Below are 16,332 nucleotides of genomic sequence, written 5' to 3'. Positions count from 1 at the left end.
GTCATCCGGTTTGGAGCTGGGGTGGTGGGGTAGATTCCTTAACTTTATATAAGAGTGAATCGGCAAAGAGAGATAACTGCTGAGAATGTTCCTATTGTAAACTATGAAAGGCTGCAATGAGTCTCTTGGGATTAATTAACTTTCCTCTTGAAGAAAATCCAAAGCATTTATCTTTATCTGCAACATTAAGATTAATTAACACCTCTGTCTGCAAATGAAGTTTTTTTGAAGTTAAGGTCAATTGTGAATGATGTTTACATTCTCTGAAATGTGGATTTAAATAATGTTCATACTTTATTTTGGTAAAATACACAGTGAGTTATGATTTTATTGAATTCTAAAAGCAAGATATACATGTAGATAAAGATATCATTTTTATTATGATTTTTTTTTCTTTTTTCTGCCTTATGTAAATTCAAGAATACTACATGTATTTATTTTAACAGGTATTCAGATAATAACCTCATTCTATCATTGCTGAAAAAGTTCTTATTGTAAACTTGGAAGAAAAGGTTGAGAGAGCAGTATAATTAATCCCCTGGGATTGATTATCTTGCTGGGTTGCAGAACATTTTAGAGGGTTATCTTTCTGTCACTTTAAGATTAATTAACACCTTTGTCTGCAACTGATATTTGTTTTGAAGTTAAGGTCAAGCCTCGGTGATATTTGCATTCACTGAAGGCTGGCATTCATGCTTCATTCTTCTTTAAATATACATTTAATTTAGTTATTATAGATATGATGTTTTTTACTGCCTTATGTAAATATAAGGATGCTATTTACAGGTTGTTGAATATTTAGCAGTTGCTGTTACTTATTCTTTATATATATTTAAATTTTTTTAATCAAGTAAAATTCTCATCCCCTAATCTGCACCCTTATATTTCTACCCCTCAGCGGGGCCCTTGCTGACTGGTCAGATTTCTAGTTTTGCTGATTTTCAATTATTTTAAAGTTGTAGAACCAAATGTTAATAAAGAATTGCAGCATTAATCGGTTAATCTCATTGCTATTTTTCAAATGTTCTTAATTCACTGCTAGAGCTGTTTACTATTACTACATCATGCTTATCTTATAAATTAAAGTCATGAAATGTACATTAGAAAATTAAGACAAGGTATTGCTAACAGTAAATTACAGATGAAAAGTTCAAATTACAGACACAAACCATTGAAATTACTGAAAACTGCAGAATATACACCTCTGCACTGCTACTGTGTTTTAGGACTAAGGCCATTCCAAGTTTTTTCTATGTTTAGCATCCGCGTGCGCCTTGGTTTTTGAACCCAATATCAGGGAAAAAACAAACAAAATCAGGAGATCATAAATTGATTATTCTGGTCGAAATCTTTCAATGCTATAATTTCCTGTAATTATCTGTCTACAGATTTTCATATTTGGTATATTTTAAGCATTTAATACCTTGATTTTGTTAAAATATAGATCTAGAAAGGAGAAAATATATCCTTTTTTGAAATCAAATCATTTGATTGACGTTACTTTTATTACTTTGAAGTCTGTTTTCTTTTTTTGGTCTGTGTGTTTTTTGCGAATAGGTAGGTAGGTTTTTGAAAGATGGGTGGATGCTAAACATAGAAAAAACTTGGAATGGCCTAACTAATCCTTGCTAAGATTGTTCTTCTGTTTTGTAGATTACTGTTCAGCAGGGTATTACTCACCTAGTGGAGCCGTCCCCTGTAGGCCCTGCCCCAGGAATTACTACCAGCCCTCACAGGGGGCCACATCCTGTATTGAATGTGGATCACATCAGGTTACACAGAACCTCGCACAAACCTCTTCTGTCAGTTGTGTGGATGGAAGTAAGTCAGAGGTCTTTCATTTACATGTAGAAATGCTACTTAATGTTATATATTAAGTATATAATGCCATACTGAATTCGTAGCTAACTTCAAAACAATATGTGTCTAAATGAAAGAAAAAATACCTATTTCTTTAGCTATTGGTTAAGATGTAGAAATACACTTGAACTTCAATTGGTATGTCGAATACCATGGATATGTTGAAGTGATTTTTTAAGTCCCAACCCCTTATTCTTAGAATATTTTACCCTGAATATCTCTAATCTTTGTATATCTTAAAGTTTTTTCTTGGTCCCATTGACTTCAAGATAACGAGGTTTTACTGTATATATTTCTTTTACTATAATTTCTATTTGTTAGTATGGATTCTTTACCATTTATCTGTGGTTCTGAATATGTTGACTAATTCCTTGTTATTTGGTTTTTTTTTCAGTGAGTTCCCTTTGTCAGCCCAGTCCCTGTCAGAATGGAGGAGTGTGTGCGGTCATCAGACATGATTTCTACTGCAGCTGTCCTCAGTGTGAGTATCATCGAGTGTCTTAGAAATACAAATTATCAAAACATTCTGTCGGACTCCCCTAAGTAAGAAAAGACATTGTGTGTCTGATATCCAGGCAATAACTTAGAGTCCTTGATTTGAATGAATTCAGATTTTAGTAAATGTTGCTTTTGCATTGTAAGTGTTAATTTATTAAACACCAAATTCCCTGTTTGGTTGGAATGTAATGCAAATATATGAAATTGATTTCAATGAGGTCAGGTCAAGGTCATTCTTGGAAGTCAAAAATCATAGTTTACTTGTTAATTGGTAGAGAGCTCCAATCAGGTCAGTCAAGGTTGTTTTTGGAGGACAGAGATTATATTTACTTGTCTCCTGGGTGTAGAATTTCAGTGACTCGTTTCATTTTACACAGACTACTCTGGGAAGAGATGTGAAGTATTCATGAACCCCTGTTCCTTCATACCATGTTTCAATAATGGACTTTGCTCTTTCAACTCTTCAACAGCTGAAGGATATACTTGTGATTGTCAGGGTATGTCAAATTTTTTATGAGATCTTTAGGAAAAATTCATAAATTTTCTTTATAAGGATTTTCTAGTTAGTCTATACATGGGTTTACATTTTTTGCACTGCAAAATGACGGGTTAAGCTCATAACACTTATTCCAGCCAGGCACAGTGGACCAAGATGTGGAGAGGATTTGAATGACTGCAGTTTCAGTCCCCCCTTTGTCCCTTGTAAAAATGGGGGCCAGTGTCGAGATCATAATGGAGGATATCAGTGTTTCTGTCCCTCTTACACAGGATACACAGGGACCATGTAAGTCATAAGACACTGTACCAGGTAAATTAGGACTTGTATTGGGTACCCAGAAACCAGTTCTGTCACATGGTATTTAGGAGACAGTTGTGTTTCACTCTGGGGCCAGCTATTTTTTTTTTGCCACCCAGGAGCCAGAGACATGTTCAACAACACAAGTGTTCACAAGTGGTGACCAACATTCCCTATCCCACCTTATAGAAATGTTCTTGAGCTCTTGTGAGTGCCCTCTCTGTTGAACAGGCCTCTAGTCAGTCATAGGCCACTTTTGAAACAAGTAAGTCATATGATACTCTCGGACTGGGTTGGCTTTTAGCTACCCAGGAAACCAGCTCAGTCTTGCATTACTTGTTCAATATGTAAAGAATATAATACACAGATATTGGGAAATCCTATGCTACTTTTAAAAGAAAAGGCACGTAGGCCATAGGATACAGAGAATTTTATCAAGCCAGCCAATTACATAAGCTGCTTGAAAATAGATCAGTTACTGGCTACATAAGAAGCGCATACTCATAACATCGTTAACTTTGGGAATACATGAATTTGACTGGATTTTGTATATTTTTCCTTAATTTTTTTTGTGATTTTTATTGTCATTATTGAAAAAAGAACAGACAATCTAAGTGATTTGTGAATATTTTTTCTAACAGCTGTACAGTACCTGATCAGCCCTGTGCCAGTTCCCCTTGTAAAAATGGAGCCTCTTGTGTAGAAGAGGGAGTGATCAGACACAAATGTATATGTTTGCCTGGGTACACAGGGGAAGACTGCAGCATAGATATTGGTATGTAATAAAAACACTTCATAAAACTGTACACTTAGTAACTTGCATGTCATAGAATCAAACTCCAAGTAACTTACACTTCCTAGAATCATACTATGTAACTTACACTTCATAGAATCATACTCCAAGTAACTTACACATCATAGAATCATATTCTATAACTTACACATCATAGAATCATATTTTGTAACTTACACATCATAGAATCATACTCTGTAACTTACACTTCATAGAATCATACTCTGAAATTTACATGTCATAGAATCATACTCTGTAACTTACATGTCATAGAATCATGCTCCAAGTAACTTGCACATCATAGAATCATACTATGTAACTTACATGTCAGAGAATCATACTTCATAGAATCATTCTCTGTAACTTACACTACCTAGAATCATACTCTGTAACTTACACTTCCTAGAATCATACTCTGTAACTTACACTTCATAGAATCATACTCCAAGTAACTTACACATCATAGAATCATATTCTATAACTTACACATCATAGAATCATATTCTGTAACTTACACTTCATAGAATCATACTCTGTAACTTACATGTCATAGAATCATACTCTGTAACTAACCTGGCATAGAATCATGCTCCAAGTAACTTACTCATCTTAGAATCATACTCCAAGTAACTTACACATCATTGAATCATACTCCAAGTAACTTACAGCTCATTGAATCATACTTATAGTAGCTTAATTCACAGAATCATACTTTATTCTAAGAAACTAACACTTCATAGAACCATTCTCTAAGTAACTGAAAATTTAAACAAAAGTCTATAACTACATGTACAAGTAATTTAAACAAGCATTTAACTAGTACATGTATATTGGAAACATTGATTTATGTTATTACATGTCAACATGTTATGACAGTTGAACTTGTGGATTTTGAACATGGATATCTCGATTACAATAGATGTGAGTTGGAACTCCTCACCGCTCTTTCATTTTGTATTTTTACCTCAATATCTCGAATAGATATCTTGAAGGTTTTTTTCTCAGCCCATTCAAGTTTGGAACAATGAGGTATGACTGTTTATGACTTATGTAAAACACAGAAACAGTTGCCATTACATCATCTCTTTCTGCTTGTGTTGTATTCTGTCTTAGAACTACAGTAATAACCCTGTATTGTATTTGTTCAGGTTAGTGAAGTAGAAACCCTGTATCTTTGCAGATGAGTGCACCAGTAATCTCTGTGTCAATGGTGGATCTTGTGTGGACAAAGTCAATGGATTTTCCTGTACGTGCGTGACTGGTTACTCTGGGGATTTCTGTCAGATCCGGTCCTGGGAAGCTGTGTGTACCCCCTCATCATGCCAGGGAGGGACTTGTGTGGATGATTACCTCAATAACAAGGCTATCTGTGTGTGTACTGGAGGACACAGGCTCAGTAAGTTGTATTATCAACTTTTAGTGTTACATTGCAAATTTAACCTTCCGATAAATGTCTGTGATGAAATGAAATTTTGTTTGAAGAATAACGATGAATACAGTGCAGTCTCGTTACTATGATGTTCATTTTGTCACGGGAAAATATCGTAATACCGAGGGCAACGTAAGAAAGGTTCCCAATAAAATCCATTAAAACATCGTTTTGAAAGCTTGTTTTTGTGGAAGGTGTATTTTTGCCCTTTTGTTCCCTTCTTCTGTTCCAATTCTTAATTAAAACGCTAACACATATATAATTTATTAACAACTTAACTTAAATAGATATCTTCATGATGATATTTCTTCTATTTCCTTCATTTTAAAAGAAATATGCATATTTCTTAAAAAAACTTCGGCGATCTTCATTTATCTACCGCCATTTCATTTTACTTTTACTTTCATTTCTGACTCTCTAGATAATGCGTTCATAAAAATTTCAATTAGGCGTCTTCGTATTCAATTAATAGTCATTACTACATAACAAGAAGAATTTTTAGTGAGCTTTTGGGTGTTCAATGAGCTTAGAGAAGCAGTGAACAACTGATGAAAGAGGGCAGTGTGACTGGCATATTTAGGGACGGAATTTGACAACACACAAGCTATATGTCAAAATGAATTTGATTTTTTAAATTACTGAACCGAGTTCAATAAGCAGTTCAGCAATTATCGATTTGAATTTCCTCTGACACCTGTGATGTAGTCTAAGCCACAATCCAAGCTGTTAAAACGTAAGTGAAGTTCAAATTTGGCCCAAATTATGTTTGATACCCAAGCTGTCCATTACCGCAGTTTAATTGCAAACGAAATTACACAATACGTGTTTAACATACATGCACAAGATTAAATGTAACCTTTTATTTAATAAATTAATTTTATTTATTAACCAAAGTATAAAAGATAAACTTTTCGGAGATAGATAAACTAGAGACTACATTTATAAATAAACAGTTTAATTGTTTAACAGTAGCTTTAATTTGACACGATGTCTCCAGTTCTGCTGACCTCGCTAGAACAGTCAAAGTGTGTGCAGTCAAGCGTCACTAATCGCCTAACAGGTCTGTAGGTTAACACTCTGTCAGAGCACAGATGTTTCAATGTTTATTTAGCATCTCCTTAAGTGTCTACCGTCGATCAGCACTGAATAAACACGGAATGAAAAAATTTTTGGACAGAATTTTTACATCGTAATACTGAGTCCCTGCATTTTAGGACATCATAATAAACAGTCCTATTTTGTATAGATCTGTAAAGAAATGGTTTTGTGCTTTGAATTTACAACGTAATAAGCGTTCTATCTTATAAAACCATCACCGTAATAACGAGACCGGACTGTACTATTTTGGATACATAAAAGTACAGGTATTGTGTCATTGTCATCGAAGTAAAATAGAATCCTACCAAGAGGAACAATGGCTGTGTTTCTCTTCTGGTACATATCCTTGCTTCTGATGTAAATAATAATTTACATATTTTATTTATGCTTTTGTTTTTTAGAGTTCAAATACTATGAAGCAGATTGAGTGTAGTAAATGCAGTAAGTTGAATTGTTTTTAATTTTGATAATTTCTATTGGATAGATGATACCCAGTGTGAACTGTTGAACTATTGCTCCACTAATCTTTGTGAAAATGGAGGTCAATGTATTCCCCAGTATGCAGGCTATGTGTGTGCATGTCTCCCAGGGTATGGTGGACCTAGATGCCAGTTTGATGTTAATGAATGTTCCAAAAATCCTTGTAAAAATGGAGGACAGTGCCTAAATCAAGTCAATGGATACAAGTGCAACTGTATCCAGCCTGGAACAGGAGGTTAAAGACAGAGTTATTTCTCTTTATTTTTCAGATACTAAATGAATGGTTATCATGTACTGTTTTTTTCAGTGAAGTTAATCTATTAAAATTATACAGGTCCGAACTGTGAAGACATGAAGAATGACTGTTTACCAAATCCATGTAATGTCAGCCATTCGGATTACTGTATGGACCTGCTGAATGACTTCTACTGCCAATGTCATGTAGGGTACAGAGGAAAAACCTGTGATGTAAGTCGGGAGAGAGGGAATCACTCAAGATGTATATCACACATCATGTATAGAAAGAGAAACAAGTTCATACTAAACTCTGTTATACCTTTAAAAATTTATTCCTATATAAATCAATACTATTAAAAGTCTAACATTTCCAATGTTTTACTGAGCGGGCATAGAAAAATTGATGTTTGACCGTGGAGTGAGATACTGGACCTCGAGATGAGATGTTGGACCGCTTACGTCACATAATAGGTGGGGTCAGCTAAATCTCATTTGCATTTGTTGGTGTTCGACATACATGTATGTCAAAAAAAAAAATTAAATAAATAAATAAAAGGTATAACAAAACATTTATTGACTGTGTTCTCGGGCAAAATACGTTTTGTCGACCCCTTGAACCAAACTGTTTGCCTGAGGCCTAATGGCCTCAGGCAAACAGTTTGGTTCTTGGGTCTGACAAAACACATGTTGCCCTCGAACCCAGTCAATAAATGTATAATATAATGATACTGTTAGAATATGTATATACAGTCAAACCTTGTTCTCTTGAACTCTTGGACTAAGGTTAAATTTCGAAATACCAGAGGATCTTAAATAAGGAGGGTAAAAAACATAAAAAGTGGTTGGGACTGCCAACACACTTGTGATTAAGATGACAAAGTTCAGCTGTTTGTACATGTATTTATGTGTGTGTGTGTGTGCCTAGAGGTTTAACAGATTTTGCACTTCTGAGAGATTTTTTTCCCATTTATTTTTCGCTCTACTGGTCAGAGACCAGAAGAGCTTATGCGATATTAAGGTGTCCGTCGTCCATCCGTCTGTCTGTCCGTCAGTCTGTAAACAATTTTTCAAAACGCTACTCCTCCTACAGTTTTGATCTGATTTCAATATAACTTGGCAAACAAGTAGACTACACTAAGATACATAACTCTGTATATCGGTTTTTAATTTCGATGGACGGTGTTGCCATGGTTACTAAAAATAGAGATTTCTGAGAAATACTTTCAAAACGCTACTCCTCCTACAGTTTTGGTCTGATTTCAATAAAACTTGGCACACAAGTAGAATACACAAAAATACATAATTCTGTATATCGGTTTTTGATTTCGATGAACAGTGTTGCCATGGTTACTAAAAATAGATATTTCCTTGAAAAACTTTCAAAACACTACTCCTCCTACAGTTTTGATCTGATTTCAATAAAACTTGGCATATAAGTAGACTTTGTTTTGGATTTCAATGAACGGTGTTGCCATGGTTATTAAAAATAGAAATTTCTCTGTAATACTTTCAAAATGCTACTCTTCCTACAGTTTTGGTCTGATTTCAGTATAATTTGGCACACAAGTAGACTACACTAAGATACATAATTCTGTGTATTGGTTTTTGATTTCGATGAATGGTGTTGCCATGGTTGCTAAAAATAGAAATTTCTCTGTAATACTTTCAAAATGCTACTCCTCCTACAGTTTTGATCTGATTTCAATAAAACTTGGCATATAAGTAGACTACACTAAGATACATAATTCTTTTTATCAGTTTTTGATTTCGATGAACGGTGTTGCCATGGTTACTAAAAATAGAAATTTCTCTGTAATACTTTCAAAATGCTACTCTTCCTACAGTTTTGGTCTGATTTCAGTATAACTTGGCACACAAGTAGACTACACTAAGATACATAATTCTGTACCTTCTTTTTTCTTTGATTTCAATGAATGGAGTTGCCTTGGTTACTAAAAATAGAATTTTCCTTGAGATACTTTCAAAATGCTACTCCTCCTACAGTTTTGATCTGATTTCAGTATAACTTGGCACACTAGTAGACTTCACTAAGATACATAATTCTATGTATTGGTTTTTGATTTCGATGAACAGTGTTGCCATGGTTACTAAAAATAGAAATTTCTGTGAAATACTTTCAAAATGCTACTCTTCCTACAGTTTTGGTCTGATTTCAGTATAACTTGGCACACAACACAAGTAGACTACACTAAGATACATAATTGTCTTTATTGTTTTTTGATTTTGTTGAATGATGTTGCTACGGTTACTAAAATCAAAATTTCTGTAAAATTCTTTCAAATGGCTACTCTTCCTACAGTTTTAGTCTGATTGCAATAAATCTTGCCACAAAAAGAGACTAAACCAAGGATTATTATTCTATTTATTGCTGTTTCAAGTCCAAGTGCTACTTTTATCTTCCTTTGCTATAAGTACAAACCAGTAGAGCTACAGTTTCGTCAGAGACTGGTTTTATGTTCATCATTTAATTTTGCTAAATTGAAGATTTGATGCTTATAGAGGAAAAACTGTTGCCTTTTTGTAGATAGGAGATGTTGATTGCCAAAGTTTCCCCTGTCAGCATGGGGGGATCTGTACACAAACAGGAGCCCTGTATAACTGTACCTGTCTGTCAGGGTGGGAGGGGGACAGGTGTGAAAGGGTGGTGGACAGGTGCTCAACCTCACCTTGTCAGAATGGTGGACAATGTGTCAACACGATTGATAAACATGTCTGCTTGTAAGATGTATTGAAAACCTTAAAGATTCTTTCACTGAAATATGTTGTCAATATATCGAAATGTATTCAAAATGTAAATCATAAAAATTCTACTTTTGAAAATTAACATTTTTTTTTTATGATTTTTTAATTATTTCTACAGATGCCTGAGTGGTTTCCTTGGTGAAAACTGTGAGATGACCTATGACCTTTGTAATCTAGCCAATCCCTGTGTTGGTCCAGGAAGTAACTGCTCTGTTAAGAATGAGACGTTTCATTGTGATTGCTCTCCAGGTAATCCTTGACCATTAACATCTAATCAATTGTTAAAAAGTATAAAACATGCTAATAGAGAAGTGCCAGGGATTAAAAATTTAGATTCCTTACTAATGTAATTCAATATATCCAATATTAGTTAATAATACATTTTAAAATTAAAAGGAATGAAAATAACATTGCCGTAAGCAAGAATTCATTAGAAGCTTGTCTGCCCTGTTTATGTTTTACTGTACATATTTATCAGTAATGATTTTTAATTTTCATTTATTTATTGGAAACTATTAGGATACACAGGGTCTGGATGTCACCTTCCATTAACTTCCTGTGAGAACACCGTATGTCTTAATGGTGGGTCCTGCCAGGCGTCGGACGGACGAGTCAGATGTACCTGCATACCAGGTATGTCATATTTCTCAGAATCAAGAAAGATATTTAAGAGATGAATTTAAGTTTTAAAAATTCATGAGGACATGATCGAACTACAACGCTTCACGCCGGCCTATTTCATGAAGTGTGTTAGCTCTTCATGATGAATATGCAGGTGTGAAGAGTTGTAGTTCATGTACCTCTTGAATTCTCAAAAATTAAATTCATATCTTATATTTACATTATTTTTCTGATGACTTGCCACATATTTTTGTCATTCAATGATCAATTTTGAAAAAAAAACAAGTTTGCACTATTTTTTTACTTCAATCACATCACAGTAGAAATATTCTTATCCCACGGTAGTTCATGAGAACATGAACTTTTTCTAATTTGCAAAGAATCTTAAGGAAAAAATATTTGGAAATGTAAATATATCCAAGTGAATATTGTGCTCTTTTTCTTATACTTGTACACATCTGTATCTTTTCAGCTCAATTGTTATATTAACTTCAAAACTGATCAATATATTTCTTGTATCTTTTTCCATTAAAAAAAATCACACACATGAAAATATCAGTTGTTTTGTTGTTGTTGATATATTAGTATTTTCTCAGCTACATAATTGTTTGTCCTTATTATCAGGTTATACAGGGTCCCAGTGTGAGACTAATATTGATGACTGTATTTCTGCTATCTGTCCAGCTAATTCCAGGTGTGTGGACGGAATCAACTCGGTCTCTTGTGTCTGTACAGAGGGCAGAATTGGAGAATTCTGTGACAAAAGTCAGTACAGTTCTTGTCATATGGATAACAGAGTTTGGGTTTTCAGGAAATATTTACTGAAATGGAAAGATCATTATGCTAGCTCTGTAAAGTATGTAACATTAACCCAAAAGATAGGCATGCAGATTTTTAAATTTTGAATTGATTACCAAAGTGAAAAATGTCCATTCATCTGTTATGATAATTTTTGTCATATATTGAATAATAATAGATTGAGAATTGACTTCAACTGAAAAGCTTTTCCAGGTACCAGTAGTAATTTATAAATGTACTCTGGTCCTATGAGTTGTTCTGTTATTTTTTCAGATGTAACTCAGACTTTTGATTTGATCATTGAACCAAGCAATACTTGTGGCACACAAAATGAAGTCAAACCAGAATCGTCCATATTTTCTCTGAATTCAACCAATTTCTCCATCTCACTGTGGCTTCGATACACAGATAAATCCAGGCCAGGACCAATTATCTCCCTTTATACATTGATGTAAGTCAGATCTTTCAAAGAATGTTAAAGTCTACACTGTGTAACAAAGGCAATGTTATATACAGCCATATATAGATGATTGTTAAAGATTTTTTTGTTAAAATTAAAAAAATTTAGATGACAGTATTTCATTTTCACTTTTTTATGTTTAAGGGATAAAAGTTTTATACCGGTTGAGTTTATTGAGATGAGATCCAGTGGTACAGCTGTCACTATCGAGTCCACAGCTGTGTACCTCTCTTATGGATCTAAGGTATGAAACTGAGATAGATACACTATAGATTCTATATGGAATTTCATGTTTTAACCCCCCCCCACCCCACCCCACCCCCCACCCCTCAAAAAAAAAAATGGTAATCATTTTCATTTACAATTAATTTTTGTACCAGTATTTATTTTGATGTTACTTCTGTAAGAGTGTATCTAATTCAGTTAAATTATATGATTACTCTATAGAGTATAATGGATGGATTATGGCATCATGTGGCCTTATGCTGGACTAGTGGATTAGACACTGCCAGTAAGATGGGTGTGGTCACCATATACATTGATAACCTGCTGGCTGCTAAACAGGAACATTTTGCCACAGGGAAGCAGTTACCTCCATGGTAAGCATTCTTTCATGTAAATTCATACAATTCATTTCTAATGCATAGTTGTTATTAAAAATTTTTTCTTCAGGGGTTGGTTGGTATTGGGAGGACGATATGACCAATCAAACAATATCATCTTGAGAAGTAATGCTTTCATTGGTCGCTTGAGTCAGCTTTACTTGACAAAGTCAGACCTGAGTACTGAGATTTCCATTCTTTATAACAAGACACACTTTATACCGAGTCAGTTGATCCACAACCCTATCACAGATATCATAGAGAACAACAGAGCATTTGTGGACTACCAGAGTCAGCTTCTAGCTTCTGTGTGCAGAACAGCAGACAATTGTATCAAGGAATTTGATGGTATTAGACATTTTTCTAACCTAGAATATAAAAAAGAATCTAAAAGGAAGTGTATGTAAAAAATGTTTTATGGTTGGCCAGGGAATTTTCCTATGAAGTGTTTAGATTAAAATTTCTGTATTTTTAGCTTCGCAATACCCATCTATGAAGCAGTGTCCTGGTGACCAGCTGCTGGTAACAGAAAGATCTGCATTTCCAACGTGGGTGGAGGCCTCCTTTATAAATGCCAACCAGGTTAAAAACACCCAGCAGTCAGGAGGTATATAACATATTGCATATCTATGATTTTAAGAATACCAGAAATTTAATTGGAGGTGTTCCATTTGTTAAATAATTGGGCTGCTATGAAGTGGATTAGACTTTTTTATTCTTTTTTTACAGCTCAGAGGTTACCCTGGGGATTCTATGAGATTTCCTCAGCAGGATTTGATGCCAGTGGAAATGCAGCTGTGTGCTCATTTGTGCTTTATAATCGAAGTTAGTTTCCTAGTTACATAATTTTGCTATATGAAAGGGAAAGGGCATTAAACATTCTGAATTACATATTATATCTACCTAATTGATAGTTTAATCTATGTTGTCATATTTACAAATATTTTTCTTTTGAAGGAGTTGCTTATGGAGCCGTGCTTCCTGATGCTCCATACAAGGGAGCTAAATCCTGCACGTCACTGAAAGATGGAGAAAGATGTTCCACCATTTGTTTACAGCCTAACCATGCAATCAGTCAACCAGGCCCTAAGTACTACAGCTGTAACATGTATAATTTGTTTGACTCTGTCCATCGATTGCAGCCCTTTGTCTTTCCTCCTTGTGCTGGTTAGTAATAAAGGTCTTAAAAGAGAAGGAAATAATGGAGGAGTCTTAGTCTGAAGCTAATAAATACTGTAAAAGTTGTAAATTAGTGCATTTAAAATTTAGAGTATATTGTGTACTTGGATTAGTGGAGAAGAAGCAGTGCAAAAGACATTTAAGACAACGCTTCACGCCGGCATATTTCATGAAGCGCGTTAGCGCTTCATGATAAATATGCTGACGTGAAGCGTCGTAGTTTGTGTACCTCATGAATCTTCAAAAATTAAATTCATTTTTAGCTCACCTGAGCTGAAAGCTCAAGTGAGCTTTTCTGATCACCAGTTGTCCGTCCGTCTAACTGTCTGTCCGTCCGTCCGTCTGTAAACTTTTCACATTTTCAACTTCTTCTCAAGAACCACTGGGCCAATTTTAACCAAACTTGGCACAAAGTATCCTTAGGCAAAGGGGAGTTTAAGTTTTGAAAATAAAGGGCCAAGTCCCCTTACAAGGGGAGATAATCAAGAAAAGACAAAAATAGGGTGGGGTCATTAAAAAATCTTCTTCTCAAGAACCACTGGGTCAGAAAAGCTGAAACTTATGTGGAAGCATTCTGGGATAGTGTAGATTCTAATTGTTAAAATCATGACCCCCAGGGTAGGGGAGGGCCACAATAGGGAATTCAAGTTTTACATTGAAATATGTAAGAAAAATCTTTAAAAAACTTCTTCTCAAGAACAACTGGGCCAGAAAAACTGAAACTTATGTGGAAGCATCCTCAAGTAGTGTAGATTCTAAATTGTTAAAATCATGACCCCCGGGGGTAGGGTGGGGCCACAATAGGGAATCCAAGTTTTACATTGAAATATATAGGAAAAATCTTTAAAAATCCTCTTCTCAAGAACCACTGGGCAAGAAAAGCTGAAACTTATGTGGAAGCATTCTGGGATAGTGTAGATTCTAATTGTTAAAATCATGACCCCCAGGGTAGGGCAGGGCCACAATAGGGAATTCAAGTTTTACATTATCCTCTTCTCAAGAACCACTGGGCCAGAAAAGCTGAAACTTATGTGGAAGCATCCTCGGGTAGTGTAGATTGTAAATTGAAATTGAAATATGTAAGAAAGCTGAAACTTATGTGGAAGCATCCTCATGTAGTGTAGATTGTAAATTGTTAAAATCATGACCCCCGGGGGTAGGGCGGGGCCACAATAGGGAATCCAAGTTTTACATTGAAATATATAGGAAAAATCTTTAAAAATCCTCTTCTCAAGAACCACTGGGCCAGAAAAGCTGAAACTTATGTGGAAGCATCCTCGGGTAGTGTAGATTGTAAATTGTTAAAATCATGACCCCCGGGGGTAGGGCGGGGCCACAATAGGGAATCCAAGTTTTACATCGAAATTTATAGGAAAAATCTTCAAAAATCTTCTTCTCAAGAACTACTGGGCCAGAAAAGCTGAAACTTATGTGGAAGCATCATCATGTAGTGTAGATTCTAAATTGTTCAAATCATGACCCCGGGGGGTAGGGCGGGGCCACAATAGGTATTAAAAAGGGGGGAAATCTGGTAAAGAACAGCATGGCCAAAGTTACTCAGGTGAGCGATGTGGTCCATGGACCTCTTGTTTATATTTACATTATTTTCTGATGAGTTACCACAAATTACACCATTCAACTGTCATTTTTAAAGCAAACAGTTTGCACTATAGTTTTGACGTCAAGCACAGTATTATGACGTAACAATGGAGGTATTCCTGCTCATCCATGGTAGTTCATGAGAAAATGAACAGTATTTTAATTTGCAAAGAATCTTGAGGAAAATATTTGGAAATGTAAATATTGAAATATGATTGCTGCTAATCAAGTATTTTACAGTATTGTATATAGATTCCTTATTATAAAAGAGTACTAACATAGCTTGACAACTCTTAAACTTCATATGGCAAGAACATGAGTTAGTGATTGGCCAATTGATCAGAGGATTTCTACATTTCATCAATAAAGAACTAAAAACCAGTAATTTAATTTTGCAATTGGTGCTTTCCTTTAAATTTCATGATGATATATTAATGCATCATGCATATTTAGGAATGTACAGTACGAGTTCATTATAATATATTCTATTGAGGAAAGTGATACAAATTTACAGAGAAAATTCTTTTCATGTATCATTTTTCTCATCCCTTTCAAGCTTTCACCAGCAGACTTGTGGATCTGACAATGACAGTGGAATTAACTCTGACAGAGAGGTGTGGCCAGATTCAGGGGGATGTGGCTTCTCTGGCTAAGTCCCGCCTCTCAACCATCAGTGCTCTGTGGCAGAGGGGGTTATGTGGCTATGGAGTATGTTCTAATGTTAGTGTCACTTGTCCACCAGAACCAACAGGTGCCCCTTATCTCACGGCCATCTTCTCATCCATCAGGTAATCTAAAACTGCTATTGGAAACTTCTATATGTATCTATAAAATTTAAAATAAATCAAAAATTTCTTGTAAAGAAGTACTTCGATTTGTGAATTACTATGCTTATATGGTATTAATTATGCATTATTTACATGTACTAGTAATGGTAAGTTTTGACATTTAGTTAAATGTTGATTATAATTTTGAATACTCTCTTTTTGAAGTGAATATTTAACAAACGGGCAGTCGGTAACTTCACATGTTAAAGACATTTTGGTAACAGAGTTTGCAGACAAACGCACCTTTGACTTCATGATAAACAACTTTTCAGATCCTTCATAAATTGATTTT

General features: G+C 34.9%; 1 protein-coding gene across 1 annotated transcript in view; it reads left to right on the top strand.

Moving 5' to 3' along the window:
• The window catches only part of LOC133179222 (sushi, von Willebrand factor type A, EGF and pentraxin domain-containing protein 1-like), a 49,444-nt gene extending 33,121 nt beyond the window's left edge, over window positions 1-16,323 (top strand). Inside the window, exons 24-44 of the mRNA XM_061314014.1 lie at window positions 1,654-1,821; window positions 2,255-2,341; window positions 2,736-2,855; window positions 2,992-3,142; window positions 3,796-3,929; window positions 5,128-5,343; window positions 6,959-7,189; window positions 7,289-7,426; window positions 9,741-9,930; window positions 10,073-10,203; window positions 10,474-10,587; window positions 11,200-11,340; window positions 11,647-11,824; window positions 11,978-12,077; window positions 12,281-12,432; window positions 12,506-12,783; window positions 12,911-13,042; window positions 13,165-13,260; window positions 13,393-13,602; window positions 15,770-16,001; window positions 16,206-16,323. Coding sequence (XP_061169998.1) covers window positions 1,654-1,821; window positions 2,255-2,341; window positions 2,736-2,855; window positions 2,992-3,142; window positions 3,796-3,929; window positions 5,128-5,343; window positions 6,959-7,189; window positions 7,289-7,426; window positions 9,741-9,930; window positions 10,073-10,203; window positions 10,474-10,587; window positions 11,200-11,340; window positions 11,647-11,824; window positions 11,978-12,077; window positions 12,281-12,432; window positions 12,506-12,783; window positions 12,911-13,042; window positions 13,165-13,260; window positions 13,393-13,602; window positions 15,770-16,001; window positions 16,206-16,323 — 3,317 coding nt within the window. The remainder of the gene's footprint in view (window positions 1-1,653; window positions 1,822-2,254; window positions 2,342-2,735; window positions 2,856-2,991; window positions 3,143-3,795; window positions 3,930-5,127; window positions 5,344-6,958; window positions 7,190-7,288; window positions 7,427-9,740; window positions 9,931-10,072; window positions 10,204-10,473; window positions 10,588-11,199; window positions 11,341-11,646; window positions 11,825-11,977; window positions 12,078-12,280; window positions 12,433-12,505; window positions 12,784-12,910; window positions 13,043-13,164; window positions 13,261-13,392; window positions 13,603-15,769; window positions 16,002-16,205) is intronic.
• Window positions 16,324-16,332: the final 9 nt, after the last annotated feature.

Source organism: Saccostrea echinata, unplaced genomic scaffold (assembly GCF_033153115.1).
Source record: "Saccostrea echinata isolate AGI-Se365-2 ecotype Australia unplaced genomic scaffold, CSIRO_AGI_Sech_v1 ptg000004l, whole genome shotgun sequence".
Lineage (NCBI taxonomy): Eukaryota > Metazoa > Mollusca > Bivalvia > Ostreida > Ostreidae > Saccostrea > Saccostrea echinata.
Note: the sequence above shows the minus strand (reverse complement) of the source record. Positions and strands in the feature narration are given on the sequence as shown.